The 15322-nt window shown below is 53.8% G+C and overlaps 7 protein-coding genes across 7 annotated transcripts; 4 read left to right on the plus strand and 3 right to left on the minus strand.

Moving 5' to 3' along the window:
- Positions 1-31: 31 nt before the first annotated feature.
- On the plus strand, positions 32-1645 carry C7974DRAFT_422098 (peroxin 2). The gene has a single exon (XM_046144319.1). It carries the CDS (start codon positions 69-71, stop codon positions 1617-1619), a length of 1551 nt encoding a protein of 516 aa, XP_046000582.1. The 5' UTR covers positions 32-68; the 3' UTR covers positions 1620-1645.
- On the minus strand, positions 1646-2927 carry C7974DRAFT_388769 (RING-6 protein). The gene is made up of 2 exons (XM_046141304.1): positions 2617-2927; positions 1646-2569 (listed from the first exon to the last, which is right to left on the minus strand). Exons 1-2 carry the CDS (start codon positions 2780-2782, stop codon positions 1836-1838), a joined length of 900 nt encoding a protein of 299 aa, XP_046000583.1. The 5' UTR covers positions 2783-2927; the 3' UTR covers positions 1646-1835.
- C7974DRAFT_388773 (ubiquitin carboxyl-terminal hydrolase) lies at positions 2925-4182 on the minus strand. Its single transcript, XM_046141305.1, has 2 exons — positions 3727-4182; positions 2925-3680 (listed from the first exon to the last, which is right to left on the minus strand). Exons 1-2 carry the CDS (start codon positions 4160-4162, stop codon positions 3310-3312), a joined length of 807 nt encoding a protein of 268 aa, XP_046000584.1. The 5' UTR covers positions 4163-4182; the 3' UTR covers positions 2925-3309.
- C7974DRAFT_134343 (fungal-specific transcription factor domain-containing protein) lies at positions 4066-6614 on the plus strand. The gene is made up of 5 exons (XM_046135444.1): positions 4066-4413; positions 4467-4555; positions 4612-5452; positions 5497-5882; positions 5931-6614. Exons 1-5 carry the CDS (start codon positions 4210-4212, stop codon positions 6532-6534), a joined length of 2124 nt encoding a protein of 707 aa, XP_046000585.1. The 5' UTR covers positions 4066-4209; the 3' UTR covers positions 6535-6614.
- Positions 6615-6693: 79 nt separating this feature from the next.
- C7974DRAFT_410521 (pyridoxal phosphate-dependent transferase) lies at positions 6694-9435 on the minus strand (the record flags this gene model as incomplete). The annotated part of the gene is made up of 5 exons (XM_046143476.1): positions 6694-7305; positions 7351-7622; positions 7677-7902; positions 7983-8248; positions 8853-9435. 5 exons carry the CDS (start codon positions 9433-9435, stop codon positions 6694-6696), a joined length of 1959 nt encoding a protein of 652 aa, XP_046000586.1.
- Positions 9436-11900: 2465 nt separating this feature from the next.
- Positions 11901-13754, plus strand: C7974DRAFT_134440 (Alpha/Beta hydrolase protein). The gene is made up of 2 exons (XM_046135446.1): positions 11901-12253; positions 12305-13754. The coding sequence occupies exons 1-2, from the start codon at positions 12187-12189 to the stop codon at positions 13381-13383; spliced, it is 1146 nt and encodes a 381-aa protein (XP_046000587.1). The 5' UTR covers positions 11901-12186; the 3' UTR covers positions 13384-13754.
- Positions 13754-15291, plus strand: C7974DRAFT_134427 (PRTase ComF-like protein). The gene has a single exon (XM_046135445.1). It carries the CDS (start codon positions 14125-14127, stop codon positions 14974-14976), a length of 852 nt encoding a protein of 283 aa, XP_046000588.1. The 5' UTR covers positions 13754-14124; the 3' UTR covers positions 14977-15291.
- Positions 15292-15322: the final 31 nt, after the last annotated feature.

Here is a 15322-nt window from a genome sequence, read left to right on the forward strand (position 1 = left end):
TCGCCTGCACGCAGTATATCACCAGCGCTCTGCTGTCTCCAGCGATGCCACAGTAACCGCTGCCCCCAATGCCCGCCGCCGACTTCGCCGCGGCCCAGGAACGCATTGCCGCCCGCCGCGCCCAACGCGCCGCCGCCGCCCGCACACAACATGAGGCTCGGTCCTCACGCGCGCTCACGCGCCTACCATTCCCCCTCGACCGCCTGAGCACCGCCGGCCTCAACACATGGACCGCCATCCGGGGCCGCGAGGGGACACGTCCCGAGTTCCGCGTGGGTCAGGTCGACGCCGAGCTGCTTGACGATGAGCTGCTGGAACTGCTGCGCGCCCAGGTTGGCGAGGCCCTGAAGTACTTCGGCACCCACATCACCGACACATACGGCGCCGAGATCCTGCTCGCCCTGCGCGCTGTCCTTTTCAAACTCAGCATCTGGAACAACAATGCCAGCTACGGCGCCCATCTACAGGGTCTGCGCTACACCGACGCGCGCTCCACCGCACCCAACCGCCCACCCCCCAAGCCCTGGCAGAAAGCCGCCTACGGCCTGATCACCGTCGGCGGCCGCTACGCCTGGAGCAAGTGGGAAGCCTACCTCGCCGCCAGCGACGATCCCTCACACCCCGAGCCCCCTAATCTCGCTCGCCTCACCCACCTCACCACCTCGCTCAGCACCGCGCACGACATCGCCTCCCTTGCCTCCTTCCTCGTCTTCCTCCTCAACGGCCGCTACAGAACCCTCACAGACCGACTCCTTCGCCTACGTCTCGCGCCCTCCGCTCACGCCACCTCGCGCGACGTCTCCTTCGAGTACCTCAACCGCCAGCTCGTGTGGCACGCCTTCACCGAGTTCCTGCTCTTCCTGCTGCCGCTCGTCGGCATCGCGCGTTGGCGCCGCATTCTGTCGCGCACACTGCGCCGCCTGCGCGGCACCTTCTTATCGCTCATCGGCCGCGCGCCGCCGTCTGATGAGGACGCCGCTGCCGACGAGAAGCACGGCGAGCTTGCGTTCCTGCCGGAGCGCACCTGCGCCATCTGCTACCGCGACCAGAACCCGACCATCACGAGTGAGTCCGACTTGCTTGCTGCGCCCAGCGGCGGCGGCGTGGTGGGCTCTGCCGCGACTGACATTACGAATCCGTATGCCGCGCTGCCGTGCAAGTGTGTGTACTGTTTTGCATGCGTGGCGCAGCGGGTCGCGGCCGAGGAGGGCGAGGGCTGGGTGTGTCTGCGGTGCGGGGTGGTGGTGAAAGAGTGCGCGCCGTGGGACGGGGATGTGCTTGAGGCGCCGCGGCGGGCGGCGAGTGCGAGTGCGAGTGAGCGTGCAGCAGGTGCCGGGGCGGGTGGGAAGAGTGTGGTGTTTGCGCGGGTGGAGGGGTCTGATGATAATGATGGTGACGCTGAGGCTGAGGATCTGGATACGAGTCTCCTCCATGTCGATCCCATGCCTGACACTGTCGATGCAGGTGCAAGACTAGCGTCTAGCGAGCGCGATGAGTGGGCGAGGGACGACGATGATGAGTACGGGGATAGTGACGAGGACGAAGACCAGCAGAGCGAGGAGTACGACGAAGACGAGGAGATAGAGGGCGAAGAGCTGGAGGAGTACGAGGGGATGTGAGTTATGATATGATACCAAGTGCATAGTGTAGCGTAAGAGGGCAGGTTTGATACGATTATACAGCGTTTGAGTGCGATGATGAGTACGTGGTAATGAGCATGAATCTGCGTTACTTTCGACAGCTTTACTCGCTTTACTCGCCTTGTTGCTTTCTAGCAAGTCTACATGTTAATCATGCATATGCTCGCCTTACATCCACGTCCCTGCGTCTGTCTCCTATGCGCCGCCCGCCACAGCGAACCGCGGTAACCGCGCCATCTTCTCCTCGGGCGACACAAAATCATCGAAGAACACAAGCTTGATATTTGCGCTCTTCTTGCTCTTCTTGTCCTCCTTGCGCTCGCCGACCGGCTCGCCTGCCCCGCCGTCGTCGAGAGTCGCGGGCGCGCCGGCGCCGGGGCGCGGAGGCAGCGCCGCGGGTTGGCCAGGGAGGCTACCGGGGCGGGGCGGGATGGCGCCGTTTGTGGGAAACCCTTGTGGGGGTTGGTAGACGGGCGCGGCGAAGGGGGCAGGCGGAGCGCCGTACGAGGCGGCTGGAGGAGTCTGCGCGGTCAGCGAGGTAATTCTAGATGTAGCAGCAGCGGTGCGTACAGGATTCGGCGGCGCAACAACCTCGACGGGCGCAGGCAGGATGCCGTTTTGTCTGTCGTGGCGGTACTTGGCGGCGCGCGCCTCGATTTCGTCGAGGGACTCGGAGATCTTCTTGCGTGTGTTCGGAGGCGCTTGCCCGTTGGCGTACTCGCCGCGCACCGGGTTACCGGTTACGCGCGCGCGCTCTGCCTCCTCGGCGAAGTGCTTCTGCGTCACTTGCTGGTTGTGCTGATCGAGTATCTCGGCGGGGACGCCCTCCATGCCGAAGATTTCAATGTCCAGGCCTTGTCGCCCGCCGATGGCATTCTCGACATGTGTAAGATTCTCCTTGTGGACTTGGTTCATATGCACCGACAGACCTGCGCATGTCAGATGTGCTATGCAGAGCAATATGTGAGGCTTGTACCTCCGGCCGTGTTCAGTCGCCGTCCGCAGCGGTCGCATTTGAAATGTTTCGCCTTCTGATGTGAAATTAGAATCTTTAGGTCGTCGAAGTCGCGTTCGCAGTAGAAGCACCATGGGCGCTCGAGCTTCTGGTTTAGGTCGGGGTATCTCTTGCGCTTTTTCGTCATCTTCGCGGTTACGTGTCTTGGAGGTGTTCGTGAGGGTCAGCGTAGAGAAATGCGCGGTGTCGTAAATGGTGGGAGGCGACAGGCGTCAGTCGCTCGAGTCGGACGGTGTAGCTGGAGCTCGCGAATCTATGTCAGAGCTGGGGTCGGGTGCTAGCGTGACCGGGCCTTGGCGTTTGCATATGAAATCTTCGGCCGCGCTCAAACTTCACTCCAACACCCTTTCGCCCTCTTCATACAGAGGCGCGAGTGAATCTGTAGGACGCAACCCGCGCGCCAGCCACTTGGTCTTCGGACATTCAACGAGTCCCTCGGGAGCATCCCACAACGTCGCGTCTTGCGTCGGAGCGGTGCATGCGGCTGTACTCCGGTTCGTGCTTCTGCTGGTCCAGCTTGCTGTTCCAGTGGTCGTTGCAAGAACAAATCAAGGTCCTTCATAGTTCACACTTCCTCACTCTTCAGGAGACTTCCATGATGAGTGTGACTCCTTGGCTACCTACACCTCTGTTTGCTTGTTTTACTTCTGCTGGTCAAGTCTGGCCAACCAGAGCCATCAAGCTGAAGTTTAGACTGTCTCCATCTGCACTCATCATACTGCGAATCACAGTCAAGCACTTCTCTGATAGAAGATCCTCCCTGTCCTCGAGCAATGCCAGCTTGAGAGGCCTCTTTCGGTCGCCGTCCAGCTGATACAGATGGCCGTTGATATGCGACCTGACGAACGCAATGTAGTGGAAGTCGACCTCGTCCTCTGCATTCGATGGAGCCTCAGTGTCCCCTTCCAACGCCACCTCAGCATAGACTCGCTCCAGTTCCTCGTCATCTCCCAACGCTAGCGCTCGCTCTCTGGGTGGCAAAGGGAGGCACTTCTCCAAAAGCCGATCTATGAGTGACTCAGGCTCTGTTATTCTGGTCAGCACTGACTCCATACTATGTATGAGACCCACCAATGCTAGTCCTTGCAGCTCCGTTACAGACAGCATGTAAAACCGCATACAGCCCGCAGGCATTATTGATTGTCTGTCTAAAGAACACCACATCTTCCACATTATCTCCGTCCAAAACGTCCCTAACTTCCCCGTCTTCCACCTCGACACGCCGCTCGTACGCCTTGGTTGTAGGAAACACGAGGACCATGGCATGCACCGGCCGTGAGATGAAGCCAAGTAGGTCTATATCATCCAGAGACAAGACGTCTTGGAAGCATAGCGATGGCGTGGTGCCGAGCCTGTGAATCAGCTCGGTGAAGACGACTGGGTTGGACTCAAGGGGGATGAAGTGCTTGTAATATTTTTGTGGGTTCATGGCCGGAGATACAGACAGAGTAAGCAATTCTGAGGCGCTGAGTATGTAGCTCGGAGACGTCGCGCCTGCCGACCTCATACACGCAGTTGCTGGGATGGTGTTCGGCGACTAAACGCCGAACCTCCATGTGCGCACTTCTCCTGATTGGCTCGGCGCTTCAGTCGCCGTCCTATACATCACGTCCCTTCCTTCCAGATAGCTGGTATCTCGCCACGCAACGCATCAATGCCATCTCTCCTAAGCCGATTGGATTGTGGAACTTGAATAAATACGCGATGGCTAGCCTCACAGTGCGGACTTGTGAACGCTGCCACCACAAGAAGATCCGGGTAGGATGTCCGACCCAGCCTTGATGCATGGCCGGATGCTGACAGGCTTGAAGTGTCCCGGGTACCCAGAGTGTCAGAACTGCTTGCGTAATCGTGTCGACTGTATCCCCTATCGGCGACAGAGGAATAAGGACAGTGCAGAGTAAGCCTTACGTGCTACATGCACGAGAACGGATTTGTTCACACTGACGAGATCAGGGCTCTAAAGTATTACAAGCAACGGACTTGCTGGCTCGAGGAGCAGCTCCAGCAACACTTTGACATATCATGTGCAGATATCCCAACTGGAACGTCACTGCGTCCGCGCTCAGTGCAACACGCCGGTGACCAAACAGCAGAATCAGATGGTCTGCTCCCACTCCCTCTTAACGCCGGTACACAAGATACCACAGAAGCCTCTGTAGCGACCGAAGGAGCACCGGAAGCTAGCCTTGTGGCTCTCAATGCAACGGGCGATATGAGATATCTCGGCCCTTCGAGCGGTATCTTCTTCGCGCTGTACGCGAACGCATTTGCACAGCTATCAAGTCTGGGAAACGAACTTGACAGCGCCAGTTCTAGACCTGCAGCTACCTTCGACGCTCCTCGGGGCGATGCTGAACCACCACTGCTTTCTTTGGCCACCATCCAGTTTTTAGTGCGATCCTATCGCATTTGGATAGAGCCATTGTATTCCGTGCTAGACGGAGCGACTCTACATGATCTGGTACTAAGATGCTCTGCGATGCTAGACTCGGATATTTGCACGTCTCAACGAACACCTGAACAGGATATGGAACTTCCGATTTTCTATCTGGTTCTGGCGCTGGGGGCTGTTAATCAAGATAGTACGGTAAGACTACTGCGCAGCGAAAACCTGCAGGTCGCAGACGTAGACTCAGCAGCGTTGTGTCGCAAGGCTTTGAGTTACCTGAACGCTGGGACCAAGTGCCGCGTGCCCAGCATCCCGTTCATCAAGATACTTCTCTTGTTTTCGATTTACAGTATGCATGGGTCAGTTGCAACGAATCAATGGCAACTAGTTGGGAGTGCAATGCGAGTAAGTTTGACTATGATATTCTGGATAACACTAACAGGTCTTAGCTGGCCGTTGAACTCGGGATACACACTTCTTCACGGGATCCCAGAATGCCCCAAGTTGCTCAAGAAGAACGGAAGCGGCTCTTCTGGACAGTGTACAGTGTTGAGATCAGCCTCGCGTATAATCTGGGCCGTCCACCCTCAATCGGGGAAGAGCACATCACCGTTGGATTGCCCACACTTACTGATGCCTCCGCCACGAGCATTCTTCATTTCAAACACAGACGTATACAAAGCCGAATCGTTGCTAAGGTCTATGGTGCCAACAGCAGTATCAGTGGCACAGCAGAAGCCCAGGCGCAGATCTCACAGTTACAGCAAGAACTTGACGCGTGGAAGGAGGACGTTTTGGGTCTGAGCGGAGACGCCCTGCTTGCTTATCCTTACCAGTATGCCCCACAACATTCGCAGGACACGTGACTTACTGATCTCACCAGCTTCTGGATGCGTCTCTATCACAGCACGACATTTGTTCTACACCGCACAAGTCCGCTGTGCCCCAATCCCATGCGAGTATCCGTAGACAAGTGTCTTCACTCCGCCGGCGCCTACGTCGATGCCATCCTCCGTGTCCTCCAGCACAGTTGTGTCCCTCTGTCGTGGATGCTTGTGCAGGGCGTTCTTTTCGCCGGCTTGACTATGTTAGTCACTGCTCGTATGAGCGCTGGACAGCTCAATCGCCTGACCGACGTGTCGCTTGTTCTGTTAGAACTGCCCGCATGGACACGACAGTGCTGCGTTTGCCTCGCGATTATGAATGAACGCTGGAACGAACCTTTACTCTCAACGCTGACGGCGCAATTTGAGCGCGCAGTCAACGATACGCTGAGATTTCTGGCAGATGTGATAACGGCGCCGCAAGAAATCTCTGAGCCATGGCAGTCATCTGCGGGGCTAACCCTGGACGGTTGGCCGGTGCAGGATGGCTCTGAACCGACAGACGGTACAGTAAATTCGGAGAGCCATTTTGAACTGATGAGAGATGTGATGGGCTTTGATCCTGACCAAAACTTCTGGGATTTGTTGCTTAGGCATCAATGATCAAATACCAGGCTTATACAAGAGCAAGTTGGCATCTAATATCAGAATCCAGGAAGGAGACAGTTTAATACTAAGACTTATCCAAGTTATCAACAGGTGAGCCAACCTGCGTGGAAAATATTGATGGAAACTGATTTATTGGAATGTCCATACTCCAGCCTACGATACCCTTAACTTCGCAACTGCACTTTCCAAGGCCTTTATTGCCTCCTGCAATAAAGGTAGCCTTGGTGGTTCCTTGTCAATTACAGCTGAAGCCAAAAGCTCAGGGCCCAGCTCGTAGCGTTTGGTAGTGGTTTGGAAATACAAATAGCTCGTTGCCATACGAAGGCGATATCTCCCTCCCGGAACTCCTTGGTCATCTTCGCCAAACGCCGAGCCAGGCAAAGTTGCGATGCCACACTCAGTGATGAGCCAGGTGCTAAGCTCTGCACTCGTCTTGATGCCAATCCGTTGCAACTGCTCTGCAAAAGGCTGGAAAGACGGGTAGATGTAGAACGCACCCTGAGGCTCAGGGACATCAAGGCCACAATCTTTCAGAGCTTGATACAGTTCGAGTGTACAACGTTTGTGGAGTGCAGCGACCTGAGTTCGATACACATCCATTTCCGGCGATGTGTCGAACGCAACTGTCGCTGCTTCCTGCGCTGGTGCAGAAGCTGCGGACCAGCACTCGGATGCATAAGCCAGAATCGCCGCCTGTACGGTCTTGCCAAAGTCGTTGTTTGGAAACACAGCATACCCAACTCGCCAGCCGCCTGCAGAGTATGTCTACCAATATTAGCCTGGTTAAACCAACACCCGATCTTCACTCACTTTTGACAGTCCGCCTGTAAGAATGATATTCCCGCTGTTGAGCTTCCCGCCAGCGCCTGGGCTCGAGGGCCGCTCTTTCCCATAGAAGATATCAGCGTAGATCTCATCACTGATCAGCGTAACTCCAAACTCTTCGCAAAACTTCACAATCCCATCTATGTTCTCCTGGCTATACACGCCACCCGTCGGATTCGACGGACTATTGACCAGCAACACACGCGGTCGCGCGCCCTCTTTAACCGCACCTTCGTATGTCTCGCGTAGCGCACTCTCTAGGCACAAGTCAGCCCAATGTCACTATCAGCTACACACAAATACAAACGCACCCGAGATAGCATGCCGATCGTGCTCACTCGTCTCTACCCAAAATACCCTTTTGCCCGCATGCAGCACCTGCGGCTCATAACTCACCCACGACGGTCGCGGCAACAACACATCGCCCGCCAGTATATCAAACAGCGCGAACAACAGCGGCTTCGACCCCGGCGCGACAACGACCTGCTCGGGCGCCACTTCGGCACCTAGGCGTCGCGTCTGGAATCGGGCAATAGCCTGTCCAAGCGTCAGCAATCCTGACTCAGTTCTGGTAGAACAGAGTAACATGCCTCGCGCAGCCCCGGCAGTCCAGCGACAGGCGCGTAGCTGGTGTTCAGTGATGCATCGCGGTGGGCGGCGGCGATGCGCGGGTGGATTGGGAAGGTGGCTTCGCCGAAGCCGAGATGGACCACCTTGTGTCCTTGTTGGAGACGGGCCTGGACGCGTTCGTTGATTTGAAGGGTCGCGGATACGCGGAGGTGGGTTGCGAGGAGGGTTAATATGGGGGACGGGGGACGGTCCATGTTGGGGATCGTGCTGTGCTCGTGGGGATTGGTGTGACAGTTGCTCTTCTTTGTTAGGTCTACGAAGTGTAGACTCTAGATGCGTTGGGAGGAGGCTTGTGGGCGCTTGCTTCTTATGTGTGTTGGATGGCGTCGTAGCGCCGGTGATGGATCGCCGGAGGGGAGCATGGTGATGATAAGCCGTTCGGCGGTAAAACGCCGAGCATCTTTTGCACATGCAGTATTGCTGGGGCACGTGGAGTCTTTTTGTCCAAATACAGAAAGAAACTGAACAGTCCTTATAATGATTCGTAAGTCCTCGGTCTACACTAGGTCAGGGTACCTCTCTGTTTGCAACTTCCATGGGAATTCAACCAGCACTGAAATGGGGGATGTATCGACTCCACGCTGGCTCCTTGTATACTTCTGGAGGAAGGTGACTCAGGTTGATAAAGCACTCGACCAGGAGAATGACTCTTGCAGCACTGTGTGCCAGCACAAAAGTAAGCAACGTAACAAATATGGCTACTTGTCCCATTGTCTCGCCTCGAGAGCCTTCATCACCAGTAGTGATGGCTATCACGTGTACGACGATAAGGAGACAAGGAAAGAATAGGATAGGGCATGTCACGATAATAGAGGAGATTCTCCACATCCACTGCTCTCTAGAAGTATGGAACGGACCGTTCCATGCGAAAAGGTGTACACCCCCATAGATCGCGCTAGCAGCAAACAGGCAAAACCAGAGTACGAGATCCAGGGTTTTGAAACCAGAGAACAACCCTCCTAAGAACTTGGAGTTCGTGACGGACATAGGTGGCGTCAAACGTGTGAGCCCGCCGGGGGTTTTGACCATGGAGGCGTGTTCAACGAAGGCTTCCAACTGCTCTTTGGAGTCCCACTCTGCTTTCCATGCGTCCTGAGGATGTTCTTGGACGGCCGGTTCACCGGCACAGATCAGTTCGTCTGCAAGTCTGAGACATTCGAGGTCAGCCCATTTCAACTCCGCATAAACAGTATTGACCGCGGGTTTCTGTGAAATCTTGAGATAGTAGCCGAAGCAGGCTTGCTGGTCATACAGTCGAAGTGTTATATGTTGCCTATCCTCATCAAGCTCTTGTATAGCTCGTTTCACGTCTTGGGTGACATCTTTTTGACCTGAACGCAAAAGTATAGTCTTCCTTGGGAGCTTGTGGGTTTGTGGGACCACCAGGAGGGGGACCATCAGGAGGGGGGCCACGTTCCATGATGGCAGTGAAGCTGCCATTGAGCCTACTGCAGTGCAGCTTTCTTCCGAGGCACAATCGCGCATAAAATCGATGGTTTTTCTGCTTGGAGGCATCGATCAGTTCCGGTTCGTGAATGTCGAGCGGCTTATGCCACCATGCTCCATACGTTGCCAAGCAACAGATCGCGTGGAGAAAAGTGTTCAGCTCGAGTAGGCTGATAGGATTGTCGTCAGTCGCCAAACGCCCAGCCATCTGAGCACAGAACCAGCTTGCTTGTACGCAGACTAGAAACTTTGCAAGCGCATTCGCCTTACTCTTATCTCGAATCTCCCGTTGTGATATGTCGGGAATAAACTTTGGCATCGTCTGAGCGATCATCAAAAGCACCGAAACACACAGTGTGCCCCGCGTCTGGTTTTCGTCGAATATGTTGATCGACATTTCACTGGTGTCGAGCGCAAAGCCACCCATAAGGGCGAAGTAGCTGTGGACCCTTGTCCATGGGTGTCTTCGCCGCGATATCCAGTGTCGATGGCCGCTCAATTGTGTGTCAGCGTTAATGAGTGGATTAGGTGTCGGCCGTGTGAGGTTGCTTGTAACCCTTACATGACCAGATTGTCCACTAGTTCGACGGGAGTCTGTGGCTTCACCCCTGGACTCCATTTGGAAGCCTTGCGAAGAACTTGAAGGTGTCGTCTGGTTTTTCAAGGCTTTTTGCATGTCGTGGTCGAGATAGCCAGCGAAGAGCGACTCTCGCATAGCGGTATACGCAATCTTAGTGGTCAATTGCGATTCTCAAACTCGGTAAAACATCACTCACAAATTCAGGCGTTGCTATTCCCAGAACCACCCACCATGCTTTCTCCCAGAATTGGTGCCAGTACGTCCTGCCATGCTCTGGAATGTTCAAATGGAGTGAAGTGTAGACACAGAGTGTCAAAGTGATGAGACAGGATGACAGGATACTCCAAGTTCCCCTGACTTTGGGGCCTTCTTGCCAATAGGCTGTATTGTTTTCCGGGGCTTTCCCAAAGGGTTCCCACATAGTGGCAGAAGAAGAGGGGGTAAAGTACACAAAGGGCTTCTGGAGAGGCTTTCAAGCCTCTCGAGGTTTCGTCAAAGGACATATTAAAAGTTCTGCATTGGTAAGCAGAGTACCCATCACCCTGATCTACTGAGAAGGCTGAGAATAGATCAAGATGATCAGGCTGAAGCTTACCACACCCTTTCGAGTCTGATAGCCACAATCGTTTAACTGACCAATTGGACCTTCAATCCGGAGCCGCAAGGCTGAAGACCACACCCTCAAGCACCTCGTCCAGCCTTCAAGAGGCGGGAAAATGATCACACTTCCGTAGTATCCCCTCGCATGTTGTATTGCTCAAATGTACAGTGACGTTCACATGTCGAGTGTGCTTTTCTCGGATACAACTGCAGTCTGATCCGAATGCAGCGCCCGCCCTCCATCATGTACAGATGATGCTGGACGGTAACAGACTCCAGATTGTTAGGAAAATGCGAAGAAGATGAAGCTCCGCTGCAGTCAAAGTGTTAAATTGTAATGGGTGTACCGACGGGAACTGGAGATTTCGAAGGCGTATTTGTAGCAAACTGTAGTGCCTGCAAAGAGTTACTCAATACTCATCAGCTTGCTCGTGTATTTTAGACAGGAGGGTGCTGTGAAGCTCCGCGTGCCACCAGCTTATTGTGCAGTGACAGTAAATAGTTTTTGGGCTCTTGCTCAAGCCTTCACGTTACCGATTATGACTGAAAACTTCTTCCCTGAAAGGCTGAAGGACGTCCTCTTAGCGCAGCGCCACCATTGCACCTACGCCAGGCTGAAAGGACATAATTCATTGGCACATGAAGTATCTTCTTCACAACATTCACCCTCTCTCTGAAGGATTCGCAGGAATTAGTTTTGCTTCCTCTCTCCTCCACTTCCAGATCTTTCGCTTGCAGCGTCTTCATCGTCCTTCCGCCTTGGACGTCCTGTTATCAGAATCCATAGAAGCTTAGCACGCCGGATATGCTGTCTTGCGGTAGACTTACAGAGAAGTAGTGTATTCACCAAGGTTTTTTTAGAATTTGGCAAGAAGCAGTTACGTATGTTTGTTCCATGTAGCCTGATCTGCCTGCAGAATGCTGGCCTGGTTTGTAGAAATGTGGACCGACTTTGGCTGTGAGCGAATCATATCGAACTCATGAACGGACATCCAACGATCTGCATATTTGGTCTGTGGAGACACAGGTTTATCTGAAGCTATACAAACACAGTGTCTATATTAATGTCGTCTCGACTGAGCATGGTTCGTGGGTTACGCGGTGGGAACATCCTGGCACTAGCTTCCATACCTAGTATCTGTGAACATAGGAGTCGGCGCACAACTCAGTCAATCTGCCACGGCGGTGCAATTAGTGTGTAAAAAAGCTGTTAGATGAGTGATCTGTCTGGTGTTCACCAATGTATGGTAAGCTCAGAAGACACGCACTTTTCAGCACGGATGGGCACTACCTGTTAATGGGCCAACCACTATTGCTCGCTTTGCGGCAACTGATCCTCAAGCTGCGCCATCATTGGCACATCTACGCCAATTAGCCAGCGCGCTCACAAAAGCTGAAGGCTAGGTAGTGGGGCGTTCGGAGATCTTGGCAGTAATTGACAAGGCCGACTCCGCTGCTCGGTCTCTCGCTTTCCCGCGAACTTAGAAATCAGGTGGTTCAAGAAAGTACCTTATAGTGCGGCTTCCGTGAATTGTGCCTTCTTTTTAACTCTGACCACTGCCAAAATGTCTTTGAAGGCTGTGTATGGCTCTGCAAGCTACCTCCGCATTGGGTGGTTACTTGCTAATGTGGGTCAGTGGTGTCTGCTGTCCTCGAGTGGATTGGGAGCTAATAGGCCGACAGTTTCCACGGCTATCTACCGACTCACAACATACCCGTTTCGGAAAGTTCGAGCATCGACACTAGGCCAGGATGTTCGCGGCGCTGCAGTACGCTGTGTGATGGGTTGTATTTCCATTGCGGATGCCCGATTCCTGATCGGCACAACCAGCGACGAATATGTCAAACGATACTGCAAGCCTCAAGGCCTAGCGCCTAAAACACTTCACCTCGACACCGAGAATGGAAGAGCTGTTGCGCATTGGATAGGAGAGCCCGACGCAGACACTGTCATTCTTTACTGCCATGGTGGTGCATATGTTTTGCCGGCGAATCAGGGCAATTTCCAACATCTCGACGGATTGGTTTCATATTTGAACAGCGCTAGAAACAATGTCTCAGTCTTGGTGCTTGCTTACACGTTGGCTCCTGAAGCTACGTACCCCACGCAACTGAGAGAAGCAGCTATAGTTCTCGCACACCTCGTTCACGAAAGCGGCCGCTCTCCATCGAGTATATTCCTTGCTGGTGACTCCGCAGGCGGCAACCTGGCACTCTCTCTGCTTTCGCATATACTACATCCTCATCCAGATGTCTTTGCATTGGAGCTCAAGAGTCCTCTGGGCGGGGCTCTTCTCCTCAGTCCGTGGGTCAGCTTCAGCACAGACTATCCCAGTTACAAGACACACGGGCCTCGAGACATTCTCAATCCCGCCGCACTGCGCAAATGGAGTGCTATATTTCTGGATAAAGCGGACACCTCCAATCCTGAAGCTGATCCAGGACTAGCCTCCAGAGGAGACGCCTATACCGAGGCTTGCCTCAACCCTGCGTCATGGTGGAACAGCATGGACCAGGTCGTCAGTGATGTTTTTGTGTGGAGCGGCGGCTACGAGGTTTTCGTTGATTCGATACGTGAGCTGGAGACGACCTTCAAGGCAGGCTGGGCACATGGGGGTGGCGATATCAGTCGGGTCATATTTGTCGAGTCAGCCGAGCACCAACACGTGGCGCCAGTGTTCGACACTGCGGTCGCTGGGGCAAAGAAAGACGATGCACAAGTTGCAATTGAAGAGTGGTTCAAGGGCCGATTGCAGCGATGAGATCAGCACGGCACAAGGGTGGCAAGCTTTCCGCTGCTAAGCTTGGCGCCAGATCGCTCGCTTGTTTCTCACGGTCCACGGCATATACGATACGGATAGTTACACAATACAAAATCTGGGTTTGCATGGACATTCTACCTTTTAGGACTTCAAAGCTTCCCCGAACGCCAAGAGCTCATCTTTGAAAGACATGGCTAATGGCAGTTCATCAAAAAGCGCGATATTGCGCAAGAATCCCGCTGGCGGCGGGCAATTCGGAGTTTTCTGGCAGTTACCGGTACACCATCTTGTCAGTGTGCGGCAACGTCACCGCTCTTTGACTCGGGCGCCTTTGAAGTGACCACATCATTGACTCTCGCTCTCATAATCCCTGATCGAATGGACGGGTACTCGACGCACGCCGCTACAATGCATTAGATACTGGGAGGTCGTGAGCGCACCTGAATCTTGATACCTGATGCGATCGGCAGGGCCGTGGCGTTTGTAGCCCTACCGCTACAGCTTTTCGAGGCACGATCCGTGGAAGGGCCCAGAATTTGCGTGTCTTGCGGCATTTTCTCCCCTGGATCTGCATACAATTTCAAGGCATAGCGCTCACGTGACGGGGCTGTGTAAAGCGATTGCAGCTGCTTCCGCTACACGATAGACGCTGCCAAGCACACCTCGGATGGCCCTCAAATTCCCACCGATGGCTCCTTCGATGTTTTCAGTTCCACGCCTGAGCAGAGCTATTACAGCTCGATGGTTGACAATGTCTTCGCCCTCCACCAAATCACAGGGGACGACGAAGTGACTTTCCCCCTCAACATCAAGGACTACCAACGCTACGTCTTCGGGGATGACAAGCTAGCGCACCGTTTCGGCACGGACTGCGCTAAGGCCTTCATCGCCAATGGCTCTGGGTCTAAAGCTGCGCAACATCCAACGACAACACCAGGAAGCAATCAGAGCGCAGCAGACGATATCGCAGTTGCCGTTATATCCGACTACGTCCCTACGGCGACCCACAGCTTGCGCAATCATTTCGTCGCTTGTCTCAACCGACACTTGGTTTCGACCAACGCGAACCCTGCCATTAAAATTGACATCAATACTGTGGAGGACACTCCGCATGAGCGGAACGGACCGCAAGCAGAGACCGCGATCTACCGAATCGATCGCGAACGAGTGGGACGCAGGACTATCATTGTCCTGAGCGACATTCGCTTGAGCCAGGACCGAGAACACCAAATCAGAGCATCGCTTCGGTCTGCAAAAGTCGATAACCCACTCACCTTTGTCTACCTCATCACAGTTCTAGACCCTTCGAAATCGAAATATCTTTCACCGATACTAGGATTCATCATCAGCCCCTCTGTCAAAGATGTTGAGGATATCGCATATGCTACCAGCTTTCTCATGAACGCATGTTTCGTGCAGTACGTTCTTGGAAGGGACGACGAAGAATTCTGCCGCCTTTTGAGACGGCAAGATGACGGCTTCGCGAGACTATTGCTCGACTATGCGATTGGAGGAAGATACTATGATAACGAACTTTACCAGGCAAATGTCAAGTTTCTGCAATGGGAAGTCGGGACAAGAGAAAGTCTGTGAGATGTCCAACCCTACGGGGGAATTACAAGAGAGCCTCAAAATGAAACAACCTACCTTTACAAGATACATTACGAAGACACGAGACATATCTTTAGCAAAACAAAGCTTTTCATTCCACTCCAATTCCTCGCATAGCATGAACATTATGATTCACACTTTTGGCTGACGATCAAAATTTAGATAATCTAGACGCACAGTCTCAGCTCAGACTCTCAAAGAATTAATCAATGTGACTCAATTGCAGCTGTTGGTTCGTCGCTTTCTCTACCCTGTTCTTCATGGGCAGTCGTACAATGCTCGGCTTTCATGTGGCCGGTGGCCAAACCTGGCAACGGACTTCGCGTCA

The sequence above is a fragment of the Boeremia exigua genome (genome assembly GCF_020726555.1).
Source record: "Boeremia exigua strain MPI-SDFR-AT-0100 chromosome Unknown C7974scaffold_3, whole genome shotgun sequence".
Lineage (NCBI taxonomy): Eukaryota > Fungi > Ascomycota > Dothideomycetes > Pleosporales > Didymellaceae > Boeremia > Boeremia exigua.